General features: G+C 41.1%; 1 protein-coding gene across 1 annotated transcript; it reads left to right on the top strand.

The window, feature by feature from the left end:
- The first annotated feature begins 125 nt into the window (after positions 1–125).
- On the top strand, positions 126–19,492 carry nlk1 (nemo-like kinase, type 1). The gene is made up of 11 exons (XM_030057241.1): positions 126–1,513; positions 1,788–1,917; positions 2,083–2,138; positions 2,629–2,735; positions 4,536–4,621; positions 5,759–5,968; positions 6,490–6,591; positions 10,916–11,002; positions 12,304–12,502; positions 13,330–13,423; positions 14,559–19,492. Exons 1-11 carry the CDS (start codon positions 1,206–1,208, stop codon positions 14,605–14,607), a joined length of 1,428 nt encoding a protein of 475 aa, XP_029913101.1. The 5' UTR covers positions 126–1,205; the 3' UTR covers positions 14,608–19,492.
- Positions 19,493–19,898: the final 406 nt, after the last annotated feature.

Genomic DNA, 19,898 nt, shown 5'->3' on the forward strand with positions numbered 1-19,898 from the left:
ATGTGCATTTTTCTCTCATTTGTCGTCGTATGCTCTCCAGCACTATAGCATTGTTTACACCGCTGATTGAGAAGCACCAACCCTCCCCCACCCGGCTTTAACAACTCCTCCTACCGAATCAGCTACAAAGCTAGCTCACTGTAACTGTCGCTGTAAAGGTGATTATAAGCCCAACCGGCAAAAACTAACACTGAGAGCAAAGCACCTGCTTGATGAGACTTCATCCAAAAGACAGAAGAACCTGCTTTTATAGGACATTTCAACACTGGATATTAAGATGCGATGGCCAGCTAGCGAGCAATCAAAAGCTCGCTGGCGCTAGCTGGTTCGCTACGTTACAAAGCTAGCTAACATCTCAGCTAGCTGCGGGAGCTTCCTACACAACGATGAGCTGCTAACTTCATATTTTACTTCTCTCACATTTGTTTCTGAGTCGTGGTACCATCGAGTTGGCTGTGTTTGGTTTGTACGCTGGTTTTACTTTGCTGTCTGTGGAAAGGTTTTTTACTAAAATATATAGGTCACAGCACCCGGCTAACGATAGATATATGGGTCATAGACATCATATTAGCAGGCTGGAACAGCTGGTTAGCAGAATAGCTCTTAGCCTGACAAAACAGAAATTTAATTTTAAGGCATTTCATACGGGAAGAACTTGAATACGTTTATTCACGCGCGTGTGGTTGTAAAGTTCACATTGCAGCTGGACTGTCAGGGGTTTGCATTTGGCTTAAACACAACATTTAATTCTATCATATTTTGAAGTCGTCGTTGACTAGCCTCTTCTGTTAGCTCACTTAACCGAGCAACTTAACTAACCAGCTAATATAAAGCTCGCAATAAACAAAGGTAACTCCGCTCAAGTTCGACGACGGTATGTGAGTTAGGTGTGCGACACGACTAGGGCTGAGCTTCATGCATTTAGTTCTGCGAGCACACCTCTGAGTTTTTATGTGTCTGATGATCCAGTGCATTTAATTTAGCTGTGGTCTGGCCACAGTGTTTGTAGCGGCTTGGCTTTTCTTCATCTTGTCGTCGAGCTCGGCTGTTTGCATGTCATGTTCGGCACAGTCTGCCTAGTATGTGTGCTTAGGGAACTGATTTGTCATGCTCGCTGAAGAATTGGATGTCCCTCGCTCCTAGCTGGGTTAACAGTAGCTTGGCGAAGCTCTCAGACAAAGTGGACTGTCGGGGTTGGAGAGAGGATGGCATTCCATGGTGCAGGCCGACAGACAGTGTGTGGCAACTTGTTTCCGGGCTCCGAGTTGGGCCACAAGTATTTCTGCGTCAACTCTTCCTCTGGAGCTCCCTCCACGGGCCTCAGCGCTACACCGTGTCTGACCGGACCTACGGCCCCGGCGGGGACGCCTCGCCACCCCACATCTCTTGGAGGAAGCACCGGCGGCGGGGCTGCTGTGCCTCAGCCCTACAGCAACCCGGCTAGTGAGGTGCCAAGCCCAGCTGAGATGGAGCCAGATCGCCCCATTGGCTATGGCGCATTTGGTGTTGTCTGGTAAGTGAACGTCCCTACAAAACAGTGTCACACTTCCTATTTTTTCTCTGGGATCAATAGAGTTTCTAACTATGCATCTACTTATCTATCAAATTAATAAATCACTTGAATTCTGTTCGAAAATTGCCAAGGTACTGCCGGAGACCTTGTGCTTTAGCATGTATTCAAAACTTTGGGGCCAAGTTACATGCACACGTGCACACAATAGGCTGTATTGCTCTGCTCACTGGAACTTGGATGAAAATGCTGCCTCTCTCTCATTTAAATTTTGCAGGTCAGTTACAGATCCTCGTGACGGTCGCAAGGTGGCTTTGAAGAAGATGCCCAATGTCTTCCAGAACCTCGTTTCCTGCAAGAGGGTCTTCAGAGAGCTGAGGATGCTGTGCTTCTTCAAGCATGACAATGTAATTCTGGAGTAGACAAAAGGAAATGTGGTGAAGGGAGGTGGAACTAGGTGTAATAGACGGGACAAAGGACTGGTGATGTTTCACTGTTTGCACGTAAGGACACAGAAGTGATTGTGATTTTTAGTTGAAATGTTAACATCTTCCCTTTTCTGTCCACCCAAGGTGTTGTCAGCCCTGGATATTCTGCAGCCCCCGCAGATTGATTGCTTTGAGGAAATGTATCCTTTACACACAGTCAGTAACATCTGGTGTGACACTCTGTTTGGCTTTCACATCTCAAAGCACAGTCTTCATCTGTCTAGTGGTAATGTGATGTGCTCACTATATATTTCTAGTACTTCTGTACGCTTCACCACGTAAATTCCATCCTCACACCTTCTGTCCCAGTTTCTTTTCATTAATTGTCCCTGTCATGACCTCCTTTTTATTCTCTTCACTTAATATAGCCACTTGTCTCCAGTCTAAATTCAGCACATCACTGTGCTGGCCGCTGGTGAATTTTGAATAAGGGTAGTTGTCATTTTTGTTTTTGTAACAGCAGACACAAACAAGCATATAATGGGGTCACATACAAGTTGTCCAGACTCCACTGTTATGCAGCCAGATGTGTTTTGACAACTGAAAAATGATTGGTGTACAGAGATAGGCCTGTTGATGTTGGCAGGAGGTCAGTGTGTCTGTCCCAGAGTTTTTCCTTGACAGCCGCAGCTATGTGATAACAGAACTGATGCAGAGTGACCTCCACAAAGTGATCGTGTCTCCTCAGCCTCTCACCACTGACCACATCAAGGTCTTCCTCTATCAGATCCTGCGAGGTGAGTCGACTATGAGTACACACATCAGTGTATGCATAGTTTTGCAACCTATAGCTGGCACTTGGCCCTCACCACCTTGCCTTGCTCTGGCTTGAATCCTGGTCCATCCACCTACCGGCCACTTGTTTTTTGCCCTCATACTTTCCCTAGAGAAATCCAGGTAGGTGACAAATGACAGGAAAAAGCAGCATGAAGTGTCCTGGTAAGGTGTTGGGCCACCACAAGCCACCAGAACAGCTTCAGCGCTCCTTGGCATAGATTCTCCAAGTCACTGGAACTCTCCTGGAGGGGTGGAGCTCCATTCTTAAAAAGATATTCCCACATGTGGTGTTTTGATGATTGTGCCGGAGAACACTGGTTTCAACATTTCATGAGCGCTATTTAAAAAAAAAAAAAAAAAAAAAAAAAACATTCAGTGACCCCTCATACCCTGTGGATAGGGGTGTTGTCATCGTGGAAGGGAGCACTCCTATTAGGATAGAAAGGTTTTGTCACAATTACTTTGTATTGATTTGTAGTGAGCCTTCTCAGTGGATAAGTGGAAAATGTCCCCCACAGCATAACAGAGCCAGCGGACCCCCTCACAGTAGGGGTCCAGTATTCAGGCCTGCAGCATTCTGTAGTCCAGAATATGAAGGCTGACTCCTCTGACTACATCACTTTTCTGCTCATCTCTGTAGAGCAGTGCCACTCAAATCTCTAATGTGTCCATTGTCTTTGTAGTGAGAGCTTTATGCACTGCAGCCCTACAATATCCCTCTCTATGTACAGAATCTTTTGGAGGAATGAAGCTCCATCCAGTAGAGTTCCAGAAACTTGGACTCTATTCCAAAGGAGCATTGAAGCTGTTTTGGTAGCTCATGGTGGTCCAACACCCTACTAAGACACTTAATGTTGTTTTTTTTGTTGTCATCCACTGTAGCCTATATTCTGCAGGATGGAGGGAAGCAAAAACAGAACCCCCCAAATTCCTCCCATCTGGTTAAAATATAAGTTGGAGGAAATAAGGAGCTTTGTCAAGGCACATTTTTATTTTTCCAGAATGGTACTACAATATCCAAATTTCAGTGGTGAAAACTTTTAGACTTTTAGAAGCTTCATCCCAATAACCGCCCTTGGTCCCACCATTTTGCATGTTCCCACATAAGGTAGAACATCCCATTTCTTTTTGGGATGAAGGGTTAGTTGTAATTTAGCCCTCCAGATGGCCCTCAAAAACAGTGTATTTCCAGATGCACATTCAAAAACAAGCAGAGGAAGAAAATTTTCAGAATGCTTTACAAAGCCTTAATCAGACTCATTTCTCCTTAGTTATACAGAGAAACTAACAACTTATGTAATCGGAATCACTACCGTCATAGCCTTATTGTCATAGATGGAGGAGGCAAGCAAAGCAAAAAAAGAAATTCCCAAATTCTTCCATGATTGTTGCATTAGTAAATAGCCTGTAGTGGCATCCCAGTTCCTAGATAAAGGTGTCAATCCCTACCCCTTGTAGTTTTGTTGTAAGGGGCCACCACCCTCGGGTATGGGACATAGTCAGAGAATGTCCAGGCAAACTAAATTTTCGATGACTTTGAAGGGTATCTTATACAGTAGGAACCCTGCCAACTGGAAGAAAAGTGCACTCATTTATCCTGCATTTAAATATGGGTGATACACTTGCTTTGTTGACATTTGCATGGTGTCCACAGTGTTTTGATTTACATGTCAGGAGGGCAGTTTGACATGTATGATGGCTCCAGTGTGAGAGAGCACAGGAGGAAGAGGAGAAATGTAATTGTTGCTTTTCTTGGCTAGGTTTGAAGTACCTTCATTCTGCTGGGATCCTGCACCGGGACATCAAACCTGGAAATCTTCTGGTCAACAGTAACTGCCTGCTCAAGGTAACCCTTGTGCTTGTGTGCATTACTTGATTAATTACTATCTCTTTATTTGCTATAGACTGAATCATGAAAATATGTTGACAGTTTACCACCACCTTACTCCCAGGGTGAATTAACAAGTTAAAACCAACCCGTGCTGATTAGTTCTTCAGGTTCTATTTGTTTTCTCAAGCATAAGGATGCATTATGGACATTTTGCATGCCGCTGCTTGAATTAAGAAATTGGAGACTGAATCTTTTGGGGTTTTTTTCTTGCTACGCTGTATCTTTCTGAATTGGGCAGCCTACTCGTTTCAAGTGTTTGAAGTTGAACACATCACATGCACTTTAAAGTCTGTGGAGGATTATAGGAAATGAAAGCACTACACATAACAGGAAAGGTAGAAAAGGTGCTGGAAGACGGCATTACAAAGAGAAGGAAAAGGTATTGACCCTCTTCACTTGTCAAGGGTTTACCACCTCTCCTGTCTCTTCACTATAGCTACCTTGTAAAAGCAAATGACCTGAACAAAATGGACTAATTTCAGTATTTATTTCTGAATTTTTGTAAATGATATATTTGCAAATTTTATGGAATTTTTTTACATAAAGGTTTGGGTAAATTTATAATGTTAGCCAAATTTTATTGATGAATTCGATTTTAAATATGTAGTAATACGTATAGTTTTTCTTCGCCTTCAGCCCCCTCCTGTGGCAAGAAATTGAGTGAATCTGTTCAGGATTCAAAGAGATAATCTTAAATGCCAAGACGCTGGTCTTTTATGAATTGAATCAGGACTTAACAGTCTTGGGGTGATGTCATCTGTTCATAACTGTCACATTATGATTTTTACACAAAGTTTGGCCAGAGAAGTTATTTATATCATTATATAACAATCTTGGAGAACTTTCACCATTAGTTGGGTTTATTTGGATTCAGGAGAACACAGATATCGGCCTTTTTTTTTTTTTTTTTTAAAGACCAAACCAATGAGACTGAGACTGAGTTGAATGTTCCTACTGTTTTTTGTGGCCTGAAACATAATGGAACAATTTGTAAATGCAGTAAATCACCAACTTGTCCTTTGTTTTGTACCAAAGCAAACACAACTGCAGCTTTGAAAATGCATTTTCCACTTTCCCCAAACCTGCGGGCAGATTTGTGATTTTGGGTTGGCGCGAGTGGAGGAGCCAGACCCATCTCGCCACATGACCCAGGAGGTGGTGACACAATACTACCGTGCCCCTGAGGTGCTGATGGGCAGCCGGCACTACGGCTCAGCCATTGACGTGTGGTCTGTGGGCTGCATCTTTGCAGAGCTGCTGGGTAGACGCATACTGTTCCAGGCCCAGAGTCCCATCCAGCAGGTAAGATCTGGGGAAATTCAAACTCATAATTTATATGGTTATTGAATTTTGAATATGTAATTATAAATATAGTTTTCTTGTAAATTTTCACAATTTTTTTTTTTTTTACCCCTCCTAAATTTTAGGTAAATTTGTACCAATTTTCCCATGATTTAGCAAAGAATGATGTGAATTTGCTCAGCTTTCAAATGGATAACATAACACAGCAATTGCAACATTTCAAGAACATTTTAGATAGGGAAAAAAAACTGAGTTACAAAAAGAGCGTGTGCATAACAGTTGATGGTATTGAGAAGAAAAAGCAGGATATGAATCACATGAAAATGTGCTTTAATTTCAAGCATTATTAATATGTGATGTACACCCCGAATGACGTGCGGCGTATGTAGATTTGTTTCTGCTATTTCTTGCTAGCTGTTGTTGTGCAGTTCTGCCTCTTGCTAGCTGTTGTCCGCTTGAAACAAGAATCGCCTATACTGTCATCTGGTTGTCTTAAACATGGTTTCCGTCCTGTGTTTCAGTTGGATCTGATCACAGACCTGCTGGGAACTCCTCCTCTCTCTGCCATGGCCTCGGCCTGCGAAGGTGCCAGAGCCCACATCCTGAGGGGGCCACACAAACCGGTAGGTGACAGAAACCTGTGGCCTGCTCATAGTGGCTGCTCCAGAGCAACCTGGCTGTTGGCCATCCACTAGAAAACACTTTTAAATGACCATACCAGTGATTTTGCACATTTAGTGTAATATCTACATCTGTATAGACTTCATGTTTCTGCGAATTTTTCCCCAAAGCCATTGGTTTCCATTCATTCCACTACGATATGAAAATGAACATTCAGAGACTTTAAACTTTCTTCATACCAGTATTCCTTCACTGTAACCAAGTTGTCCACATTAGGTTTCCTAAAAGCAGCAGATTGGAGGATCAATAAGGATATTCTTTGCCCTCTTGGTATATAGTCCAATCAGCACAATAATGAAGAAATCCCATGCTGCTGATGGTGCTCTGTGCCAATGTGTCCTGGTCGTTACTCTGTATGGTGGTACTGTCAAGTGAAAGAGGAGAAAAACATCCTAGAAGTAAAAATTTCCTTTCTCCATGCTTCACCCTTGCAGTATTTGTCTGACCATGACCAGTGAGCAGGCTGACAGCTCCCACATGGTTTTTGTTGATACATTTAGGTTTAAAGCTGTTAATGATTGTGCATCACAATACAACAGTAAAATAGATCAAATGTTGGCAATATTTGGTAAGAGTTTCCTTCCTGATCACAGTGACAAACAGCAACATGTGGTCTCACACACACACACACACTGCCACCTGAGTCATTCCTATAGTTCTGTAATAATTCAGTTGTGTCCCGTCTTTTGAATTGTGCAAGCTGTACGTCACCGTGATAAAAGTTAAAGGAGAAACACTGAATGTACCAGAATGTAGCCATAAGCTATTTCATAATTGTATTGTTTACATTCTTTTGTTTTAAAAATAAAAAGTATGGTATAAGAGCGTACTTTAAATAGACACACCTGTGTGTTGGTCAGAGCAGAAGGTTGCGCCTCAACAGAATGACTCCTAATGGAGTGCCAAACCCAATATCCAACACGTAAGAAGTGCAAAAAGGTAGCAAATCCCAGCCCACCAAGGACAAGACGCCAACATCTCACCAGTTTATTGGCTCAAATCACACCTGTGTGTTGTATTATTTTGACAAAGCCACATGGTAATTCAGCTTTGACAACAATTAAAATCTTAATGCAGCTGTCTTGATGAATTTTAGATATTTTATAAATGTTCAGAGATAATTGTATGACTCTGTTGCCTTAACATGGTCTGTCAACACTGAAACTCGTGTCAATGCATTTTCTGATTGCCAGATGCACTATAAATGAAATAAATAAAAGCAAATGAACAGTCAAAATATTACTTGACTGAGTTGGGTATAGCTTTACCACTGTCCATGCAAAAAATAAAATAAGATAAAAAATAGACTGAGTATAATAATGACATCCCAGAGGAAACATCTGGGCCTAAATAATTTATCTGCAGCTCAAACCTAACCAAGTAAATCCAAAAAGCATTTCCCCGTTTGTAATAAACTGCCATCATGGGCTCAGGAGTTGCATCCCAGATCATTTAAAAACTCAAATTCAAACTGTTAGGAAATTAGATTGAATGTTCTATTGTTATAAAAATTCTAACAGTGATGTTACGGCTGCCTTTGTGGCAAACTGGCTGCATTGGAGACATTGCAGTGGAATCTTTAACCCTCTCACCACCGATTGCATCCATTCTCTGGTACACTGAGTCTGAAAATTACAGAAAAAAATTAGCAAGCCTGTTAAATCTGCGATGCATTTTCCCCATCACATCAAAGCAGTGTGAAATGTTGAAAGCATGGCTCACTCTTCACAGAAACAAAAGGCACATTCAGAATATGTGGGTCACGCGCAGCAGCCACATCTCACTCTTAACGCTGTGATGCTGTCACTGTTTTTCTGCTGTAGTACCACTAATTAGGACTGACTGAACTATGGAGGCAAGATGTGTGTCCAGTGAAGAGAGCTTCAGTGCCCCTCGTCCACTCCACTGGCACGGTCACTTGTCTTTGCCCAGCAGTGTGCATCTTGGTGCCAACCTTCATATTGGACCTTTTCTTTTTTATTTCCAGGGTCTGCCTCTCAGAGCTGGGAGATTGAAAGGACCATACCAGTGATTTTGAATGCTTGGTCCATTCACTACAGCTTACCCAAATTTGATATCGCAGCAAAATATTTTGCTAATCATGCAGGGATACCAAAGATTTCACAACATATTGTCAAAATCCTTCCATTTTCAAATTTTGGTTGAAACATCCAACTAATAATAAACTTATGTGACTAACAAAGTTAGTCATAAACCACAGAGCTAATAATTGTAAAGTAAACGTTTCCCTGGGGTCTATTTTCCAGCAGAGAGACTATGGCACTCTGCCCAATTTCAAATCATCAAAACACAACAGTGCTGCTGCTTTTAGGACAACTAATGTGGACGACTTTATTACAGTGATGGAATACTACTGTGAAGAAAGTTTGAAGTCTCTGAAAGATTGTTTTCATATCGTAGTAAAATGAATTAAAACCAGCGGCTGGATAAAAAGCAGGAAAAATAGTGGTCTATCAAGAATATTGGAGTTCTAAAATACCACTGCTTGCTTTGGGAAAATATTTGCAGAAATGTGAAGTTTATACATTTTGTAGATGTTACACTAAACATGCCGAATTACTGGTGAGATCCTTTTAATGGCTGATTTGATATGTTGTCACTCAAACTTTTTTCAGTTGGTGAAACCTGAACAATCATATTTTTTATGCATGTCTCTATCCTTAACTGGAATTTCAGTAATTAGGTAATTGTTGGGAGTGAACAGGTGGAATATTCAAGTTGTTCACATGCATAATTCTTGTCCTCTCTTAGAAAAGTTGATCTCTTCTATTTAAAAAAAAAATCCATCAGACAATAATTGGTGCTATGGCATGCTTTGCCATTGTCACACATTGCCCCATATGTACAGATTTTCTTGTGAACACTCCTGAGGCTACAATTAGAGTTATTTCTTTTCTCAGTATTAGGTGTGGGCATGGTTTATGGTTAAAACACATCTATCAATTTTTGTTGCTATAGCAAAAACTGGCTTGGCACAACTTCCTAATCTTATTCAGGGGATACACGCATGATGTTTTTAGCAACCTAACATTTTAGTTTTTATCAATGATAGCCCACATTTCTTATGATCAAGGCATTAGCTTGCCCTGCTTATTCTAACCGACTGGCATGTACATGAATCGACCCAAAATCAGGGGTTACTGGGGCCTGTTGCATCACTTTGACTGCATGTGGGCAAGGTTTCCTGAGCAACATTTGCAAGAGTCAAGACATTTCTGATATCCTTGAACCTCTGTTGCTAGAAATAATTGCAGTCTAAAATGTCATCTTTATGTGGCTTGGCCAGACCAGGGATTCAAGATGGCAGCTTTTCTTCTTCGTTTGTTGCCTGTGCACAAACTACAGGCAAAAAAAGGTACAAGCAAGTACTCAGAGTAATGAAATAATCACAGTCCAAGCCAATAGGGTACAGGTTAAATCATGTATCGGAAGAGGTGCTGCACCACCTGTAATTTCACCCACAATATACAGTGCTTATGATGAAAGATGATCATTTAAATGACATATTTTCAATCATATGTTATATATTTAGTTATTTATTTAGTTATTTATTTATTTAATCTATTTAGATTTGCTCCCAGGTTGGTTGTGTGTTTTTGTTTTGTTTTTGTTTTTTGTTTTTTTCATTAATTGAAAAAGTTGGCACATGCAGCTGAGCAAGACAAATTAACAAGTATGATGAATGCAGCCACAGCATTACTGATTACTGAACAACAAATGAACAGAAACTGCTTCTGAATGACAGCATTACTTCCAGTAAGTTTTTTTTTTTTTTTTTTTTTGAAAAACATAATGTAAGCTAAGCCTCTAAAAATGAACACAGCCTTCCTTAAAGGATAAGACATCTTTTTGGCCTTTTAGGGAAATTAGATATACTGCTTGTCAGTCCTGATAGTCTAGACCACCCCATGTTAATGAATGTATTTATTGGTATTATTTATATTTATATATCAGATGTCAGGAAAAACAATACAGTTGTATTTTGCTTTGAGTCCACCAGCAAGAGCTTTACTATGGCTGGTGACTGTTAGCATCCCATGATGGTCTAATTGTTCAGAGGGTTTTCAGTCGTGAAAAGGAATAATCTTAGCAGTGACTCAGGTGTTGCACACTACCTCTCTACCACCACCACCACCACTGTTAACCTGTAGGAAACATTGCTGGTAGCCTCAAGGTACATTGTGCAGCTACTATATGTTACCGTAACAGTGCACCAACCAAAGGTTCATGTTTCCTCCTCCCCAGCCATCGCTCTCTGTACTCTACATGCTCTCTGATGGCGCGACTCATGAGGCGGTGCACCTGCTGTGTCGGATGTTGGTCTTCGATCCAGTGAGTACACATGGCACAGACACAAACAGATGGAGCTGTCTTCATATTGATACAGTGATCAGCTTCTCACCATGTAGCTGTTTGTGGTGCTCTATGTGAATGTAATACATCACCAACATTAAGTTCTTCCCTGTGATGCGAATAGGAGCTTCAGCAGAAGTGTACTGCTCCAAAATGAATGAAGTAGATATAGACCGGGGAAAACAACACCATTTTGAGTTGAAGAATTGTTTTGAATGATGCACAACAACACACGCTTGTTTTGGTTTCACTTTAATGGCTCTTTTTAGCCAGCTTGTTTCCGAAATTGCAGAACATTTTTTGTCTCTTTCATTGCACTGCCACTGAATAAGGGGCCACAGCACTGCTGCATTTGGATACAGTAGCAGTGCTATGGCAAAAAAAAAAAAAAGGTCTGCCATTTTGGAAACCAGGTGACTGAAAAGAGCGATGAAAATGAAACTTGATGGACAGGTTTGCTATTTTGGACCCTAGACCGTATTTGCAGATTTTCTGGCATCATCCTTGGATGTGGATGTGGAGCTACAACAGTGAACAAAGCTACATTAGCTTAGTTTTTCAAAGCCATGTACGATTGTCCGACTGTCCACTGTTGTACCCGGGCAGGAACCTGTAGTACATCAATACCAGGCTCAATACTGAAGTGACTGGGGAAACGATGGGCTCTGTATCTGAGGATGATGCCAGATAATCTGTAGGGTCTAGGTTCCAAAATAGCAAACAAGTGTGTTGTTGTGCATCCTTAAACTATATATCAGCTTTGTGTCACCACACATAATCACATTGTTTTCCGGTCTGTATCTTCATTCATTTTGGCAGTACACTCCTGAAGAAGCTCCCATTCTTGTGACAGGGAAGGTGTTAATGGTCAAAGCTTGGTGGATGTGTTGTGTTCGCATAGAGTAGCAAATACAACTATATGGATAAGAGGCTGAACTATCACTGTAAATGGCAGGCACTTTGATGCAATATAAAGCTAAAATAAACATCAGTGAGAGGAAAAAAATGTTTTATCTATTGGGCTTAATCTAACATACTTGTCTTTATCATTTAACCCTATTTTGAATAAGCTGTTTTTTAGAGCTCGTTAGCCTGTGTGACCAGTTCGCATAGCTGGATTTAAAGGAGTAAAATAGATAAAATAGATGGCTGTGTGGCTTGAATGAGTGCAAATTCAGTATTCCATACATCTGTAGTCAAGTGAGTTCCTTAAAACATTGGTGTTGGTGCAGTTCTAGTTTCCAACCACTGAGTGATTTTTGCCCACTGTTCACATCCAGGCTAAAAGGATTTCTGGAAGTGACGCCCTGTCCCACCCTTACCTGGATGAAGGTCGTCTTCGCTACCACACCTGCATGTGTCAGTGCTGTTACTCAGTTCCCAGCGGGCGAGTTTACACTCGAGACTTTGAGCCGCCTGCTGAGCGACCATTCAGCCACAGCTACGAGAACAGCCTGCTATCTGTGTGGCAGGGCAAAGGTAGGATACCATGGTCACTGAATAGTCACATTCTTCCCAGTGCGGCTGGGACAGTACCTCAGCCCAAAACAGTTCTGGTGCTTAAACTAGTTCCATTTGGGATTCTTGCAACCAAGGTGCTAACTACAGAACCAGCCCACGTTTGAAGCGGTTTGGAGTGGAACCATTATGATGGAGGCGTCTCCAAGATGTTAACCACTAACCACCACATTTTTGTGTCTGAATTCAGCCTCATTCTGTTGGTTTGCTGCTCTATGACCCAGGACACCATCCAAGAGTTCATAATACTCCCCATATTACTCTGCCCAGCACCACTTTCCACCAGGTCCTTTTGGAATTTTTAAACTTGTTGATAATTCCGTCCTGAGTTATACTGAACCCAGTCTTCACCAACTCTTCAGCAGTTTTGAGATACAAAGTACTTTTTCTTGTCTTCCCTACCATCTTTTCCTGAAATTCAGATGTCCAAATTGAGGGCAATAGTTGTTTCTTCAGCAGACTGCACACTCTTGGGTATCTCTGCCATCTTCATCTTTCCCTTGTTATCGTAGTTCCCTCTTCTTCCTACTATTTTTTTGGTTGCAGCTACAAACTAACCTTTCGGGTTCTGATGAAATTTGTTTTTGGTCAGACTGCTCAAAACTGTTCAAAATTAGGTTTGCAAACCAGAATAAATCAATTTTATGCTTGTCAGTAGACCTAAAAGTGCAGTGCCAGGACATAGAAGCGTTTCCCAGCTGTTGCCTCACTTTCTGTTCATGTGGTGGTTTATGGCAACGCTAACACCTTAACAACCTAACTCCCTCTTCTCTTCGTCCCAACCTCAGAGTTAATCCATCGCTTCATAACGGAGCACCAGCAGGGCAAACGAGTGCCGCTGTGCATCAACCCGCAGAGTGCCGCCTTCAAAACCTTCATCAGGTGAGGGACAGGTTCAGAGGTGTCAGCTATATTACAGTTATAGGTTGAAATCTAACCATCAAACTGCACGGTACTTGCCTCCTTAACTGTGTGTAGATTATTAAATGCTTTGTTGTAGGGTAGTTTTGTTGTAGTTTTATTTTTATTTTTTGGTAATTTTCAGGTTATTGTTATGCATTGTTTTTTCTCTACATGTTTGCTAATTGCCTCTTGCTTAAAGTATGGCATTCATGTTTATCATACCCCCTAATGTCTGATTAGGGTGTATGATAAAAAAAAAAACAAACATTTTGTCTAAAAGTTCCAGTTTCTACTATTGTAGTTTTCCTTTTCAACGTACTATCTTCAGATATTTTGTGTTGTCCAATTGTTTACTGTTTTTAATAAGCTGTCTGATATTCTGTGCTGCTGTTCACTAGCTTTTGAGTTTTTATTTGATGTATGTTGGTGACCAATAACTTTGAAGTATTGTGTTTTCCCCGCAAAGATGATCTTGTCAGGGTGGAAAAGCCGCTGCAATCAGCAAGCCAGAGAAAAATAATTCAAGTATTCCATCAAGAGCCTTGTGACAGGGAAATGTATTTTTCAGTTCCATCCCAAAAACAAATGGTCTTGCCTAAACTTTTGGTTTTGTACAAATAATCTACCATGACCCCAGAGGCAGGCATGACTCTACCAACAAGCATAGTTTGACCTTTCAGCACTCTCTACAGATCAGAAATCGCTTGGTGCAACTTTAAGTTTATAATAAGGTGTGGCACTTAATGTAACCATAAATTGAATCTGTGGCAGGTTATTATACAATGCACTGAATCATTACATGTTTGTCAGAATAATACAATTAGTCTGTGTAATAACAATTATGATAAGTTATTACAAAATGCGGGAATTTCTAACATTTTGCATCCAAGATTTTTATAATAAAATGTGGCAAGATATTACAAAATTAAGGAAAAATATGACCTTTTTGGGAGGTTTTTAGAAAATACAGAAAATACAAATAAAATATGCATGATGTGTGATTATAAGCCCTAATGGGTATGTTGCATTAGATCAGTGAAGGTGACTCCTACTTTCCCTTGCCCTGACCTGTCCTCCTTCCCTTTTCTACATTTGTTTGCTCTATCCTCCTCAGGTCCACTGCATGGCACTCCTCCAAGGTATCAAGGAAGGAAGAGAGATGAAGGATCCTCCTCTCTGCACAGAGGAGCGACGGCAGTTTGAAAGAGGAATTACATTGGCCGTGGCATCTGAAAGTGCTGGAGCAAAGAATTTGGGTCTCTCTTTTTTTTTTCTTTTTCTTTTTTTTAAATGATGAGGTGCAGAGGGGAAAGTGACAACGCCCCAGCCACGTGGTTAAAAGAGCCGACCCACCTGTGCCCCCCTTTGAAAACCTCCTCATCTTTGTTTCCGACAAATGAAATCTACAAATTGTACAAGTTCCGTGAAAACTACCACTTCAAACTAAAGACTTGAACAGCTTGATGCTACAGGCATTTTCGGTGCTGAAACAAAACAAAAATATATGCTGCTGAAGTTCTGGAGGAAGGAAATGGAAGAGAAATATATAGGCGTAGATGAGGAAAATTCCTGAACTCAGTGCTAGATTGGGTTTTCCATCTAGGTTAGTGGAGACATCAAGGAATAATAATTTTAATTGTTTGATAGAATAATTGTTTGGTTGATTTTTTTTTTCCAAGTCATTCCAGCCCTGTGCAATATGGTTTAAAATGAAAAAAATACAAATGATAGAGACCTGGGGTAAACAGTAAGCACCCTCATAGTCCTAACACTCTGTGGGCTCTCTTGCCAACCGGTTTCAAACGAACCCCCACCATGACCTTGTGCCACCTCCAGACACCACCCATCCCAAGATTCACGCAGCACAAAACTGCATTTGCACGCATTATTCAAGCACGGCACTGTGTTCTCACAACTCGGGTTCCCCCGTCAGACACCTCAGTGTTGCGTTGATGATGATGCAATTTTTCCAGAGATGTAGCAGTTTTCACCTCGGTAGTCAACCTTTTTGAGGTGCGTCTCCGCCATTGATCCACCACTTTTGTAATCCCATCCCCCGAGCATCTGAGTTGATAATGTCAGAGACCATGGATCAGTGTTGGTAGACCACCTTGGCCCTCAGTGTTTCTCTTCCCAAGACTTGGGCCATGTTCAGCAGGAGAAAATGCTGGGAAGTCAGGGTTCCCATGTGTCCTGGAAAACCTGGAATGGACTGGTTTTCCAGTCATGGAAAACTAGCCATCTTTTACCATACTGTAGTGCCACATGTCAAAAACACACAATTGTGCAAAATCAACATATTTGTGTGCTGTCAGCCTCTTCTCAGCGTGTTCAGTTTTGAGCTGTTTGGCGACCTTGTCCAGTTTGAATCCTGCTGAGGTGACCTGTGAGCAACAGTGAACATGTATGGAAGTCACAGAATATGTCCTTGGAAAAATCCTGGAAAATTACTTGGGGGAAAAGGGTGGGAACTCTGGAAATGGATAACAGTTGAGCAGGCAAACACATGGAAATGGACACTAAAGCATGAGTCCCCTGTCATCAGGATGTGTATTGGTGACTGTTTTTTAATGCTAACAGCTATAGGAATTCTGACTCCTTTTTGAGTGCTTATCCAAGTATCCTAAGTGACTATTCTGCAAAACAGAAAGATGCCAAATCAAGACCCGACAGCTCATTTATCTTTAATGCCAGAATGTGCAAGTTTGTAACTTTGTCTACTTTGTTCCTACCAGCTAATAGCAAATGATAATCCTAACAGGTGTTTACTGAACGCCATTTTACTGAAATTTCATTTTCTTCGATTTTTTTTTTCCCCTGCTGAACATAGCCCCAGCTCAACCTCCTCAGCCATGCCTTTCTGACCAAACCCAAGCAATGTGCAAGAGAAAAAAAAAAAAGCAAGTGATGGTGGGCTGACCGGGCAGGGGGGAGGAAAAGTAAGCAGCTTTGGAGTGTCATGCAGATCATGCTTGTCCTATTTTTATTACTTAATTTATTGAGTGTCTGTCTGAAGAGTGTATGTGCACCAATGCGTGTCTTTTTTTTTTTTTTTTTTTTAATTTTGTTGGCGTACACGGCCCTCTGCCCACAGTGATCTTGTTACCTCAAAACCAGTAGGGGTGGGAAAGGAGGGGTGTGGACCCCGGAGTGCGCGTGGGATGCGTGCATATCTATAGACTGAAATCCTCCTACCATGTACTGCAACGTCATTCCTTTGGATTCACTGACTGTTCTTTACCTCTTCAGTCACTCCTCGTCTTTTTGTTCCACCGTTGAGTGTTGGCCAAAGGGGAGACAAAAGGTTTTGAATGCAGATGGTAGGGAGCTTGTTGGTGAAATGCTGCTGTCTTTTTTTTTCTTTCTTTCTTTGGTTGTTGTATTAGTTCCTGTTCAGTTTAAGGCTCAGGTGTCCCATTGCAGACTATGAATTGTACAAACCCACACGAGGGATGCACCAGTATCGATCCCAGTATGGAATATCAGGCCGATAGCTCGCTTGAAACGGCTAATGGAGCGGTATTGGATTTCACCTGATACCAGATGACTTTCAGTTGCACCCATAGAAGAGTGTTGGTTCTCTCTATTGGTGCAAAATAGATTATACCTAGTGTTTTTGTTTTGTTTTGATTTGTTTTTGCTTTGTCAAGTGACCCCAAACAAATACATTAAAGTGATCATTTGGATTCTTAGCCATATAGTGGTATTGGCTGCTGTGTAATACATCCACCAAGTTTGGTCTAAAAACTCAATAAGAGCTTCGCCACGAGTGCACTGCTGCAAAATGAAGTAGAGGTGGACTGCAAAGCAACATGATTCAGAAAGGCAAAGCAAAAAAAATGTCTAAGGATACACAACATCATATGTTGGTCACTAAATCATTATTGATACTCTTTCCAGCCCCATTGCTCCCAAATTGTCAAAATTAATTTCTTTCAAAATGTGTAGCTGTATCACCATGCAGCAGCGCTCCGCTAGTTTCAATCCAAAGGTGGAGCCCAGTCCATTTAGGAGCGCTGTAGGTTGAATATGGCAGCTGTTTCAAGGCTTCTTCATTTCTGCTCCAAGTTGACTCTCGTTAAGCCCCACACCTCCACTTTACATGATTTTGGTACCGATGTCTTGGTGAGATCCAAGCATGATGTTACAAATCATCACTCGTCCATATTGTTATGTTGTAGCGTGAGCAGATTCACTTGATTTCTTTCAAAAAAGGTGATGCACAAATTAGCCCAAAAAAAAAAAAATCAATGAATAAAATACCAGAACGTTGGCCAAAAAAGGTGCCCATGAGCCAAACTTGGAGGGTGTATTTCACTCCCCTTGAGCAGCAAACCTCACTAAATGGGTAACAGCCTGAAGTTTCACTTTGGGTCAGGGGCTCTGGACATTTTCATGGACCCTGCAGAGGCACACATGAGGGCCACAGCCCCAGGTTTAACATGTAGTCCAAGGGGCCCTTGTGGGGCCATTCCTGCTGCGCTATTGAATTGTTCTGCACTGAACACAGGTAGACAATAGTGGTGAGAGTGAAACTATGATTATAAAAGTGATATATTCTGTAACTGAGATCATTTCTACTGAATTCATGTATAGTGAAGTTTAACCATTCCTCATATTGCTGGGAGTCCCCTCAAACCCCCTTAAGGACCCCTGCTGGTCCCTGGACCGCACTTTGAGCCTTTGGTCTGTTGTTTACCACAACAGTGCTTCACAGTTTAATAGAGCTATGGATCGACCAAAATTGTTTTTATTTATTTTTTTGTTTTTTTTTTCCCAAGATAGATGCTGATTACTAGTAATCCACAACAATAACCAATATTTAGGATTGATATTCCTTTGTAGTAAATTTGATATTTGCAGTGTCAAAATCTGCTGTATTAGAAACCAAAAAAAGATTAGCACAAAAAGCAATGAACAGAAGAAAACTATATTTATGATTAAAATGATATATTTAAAGGTCAGATCAGTGCAGTGATGTTGGATGAGATTTTTGCAACCCATCCGTCTGTAAGGCGGATCTTTCTGGAGGAAGGCGTCGTCCAAGCGGCCGTCATATCAACATCATGTAAATCAAAGTTGTGATATCTATTATTGAACAATTCTGAATATTGGCCGGGACCGGCAATCGGTCAATCCCTACTCAGAATCGGTAGCAGTGCATCCCTTAAACCCCAACAGGAAGAACCGCTGAGCATCACGGACCCCTCAGCCAACCAGCATGGGCCCTGGCACCAGGAGGCACTGGAGAGGTTGGAGTTCCCTCTTCCTGAAGCAGACTCTTGTACCCTGAAAACCTCACCCTGCCACCTTCTAGGAAGACGGAGGCCTCGTCAGCAGTTCAGCGCCAGCGTTGTCATCCCACCACTAGATGACACTGTAGGGACTTGAAAGAATACTGAACTTTGTATATGTGCATGTGTATATTTATTATCCCACAGAGAGCGTTTGGGTTTGAATGCCGTGCAATGGTTGAGTTGTCAGCAAACGTAAATTTTGTGTTTTTAATTTTATTTAATTCATTTTAGGAAGTGGTTTTATTCTGGAGTTTCTGTTGGGTGATCCCATCTTAGAACTTTTGTTTTTTTGTTTGTTTGTTTGTTTGTAGCGAGCCTTTCAGGTTAGGTAAGTTGTAAATAGATGGCCTGTGTTTGGTCTTTCCTCCCTTCTCCCTTGCACTTACTTCACACATTAGTTGAGTGCATTTAGGATCTCTGTTGCATCTTCAGCTCTTGTCTGTTCAGTGTTTATCGCCATTAGACGTTGAAGTGGAAGCTGTGTAGAGCCGAGCAGGGTGGACAGACAACTGGTCATCTATAGAGGTTAGACATTTTTTCCCAGATATAAAAAGAAACTTGATATGTGTTTATTATGAATATGAAACCAATGTTGTTTTGGAAAAAAAAAAAGTTCTGTTTTTGTCATAACATTTTAGCAAAAGTTTTTGTTTTTTTGTTTTTTTGACTTGTGTTCCCAACAAATACTTGAATTTCTTAAAATGTTTAGAGTTGAAGTAGTGAATGATAAATAAATAGACACTGGATAATATCCCTGTGCTCTGTGTTGTCATCACTTGAACATGTTTCACTTTGCCATCTGAAGCATCACCTTTTTTTTTTTCCCACGGCTAAGCCTTATTAGTAATCTAGGATGCTCATATTCTTTTGCAGTCAATTTGAAAATTGCAGTGTCACAATTTGTGTTAGCAACAGCAGCACAAACCTTGCTGTGAATTAACAAAGATTTAATTAACCTTTTATCGGTAAATAAATTTGCAAGAAAATTAGAAGGAAAAGGAACAAAGTGAGCACAAAAATCACCCAAAATTTTGTTAAAAAATAAAGTTTAGATCAGTGACTACTAGAGCAAATGTCTTGTGAGGCTATGTTTAAGTTAAAAAAAAAAAATACAAAAGTTGGAGAGAGGTATATTAGCTTTAACCACAACACAACAG

Source organism: Myripristis murdjan, chromosome 8, assembly GCF_902150065.1.
Source record: "Myripristis murdjan chromosome 8, fMyrMur1.1, whole genome shotgun sequence".
Lineage (NCBI taxonomy): Eukaryota > Metazoa > Chordata > Actinopteri > Holocentriformes > Holocentridae > Myripristis > Myripristis murdjan.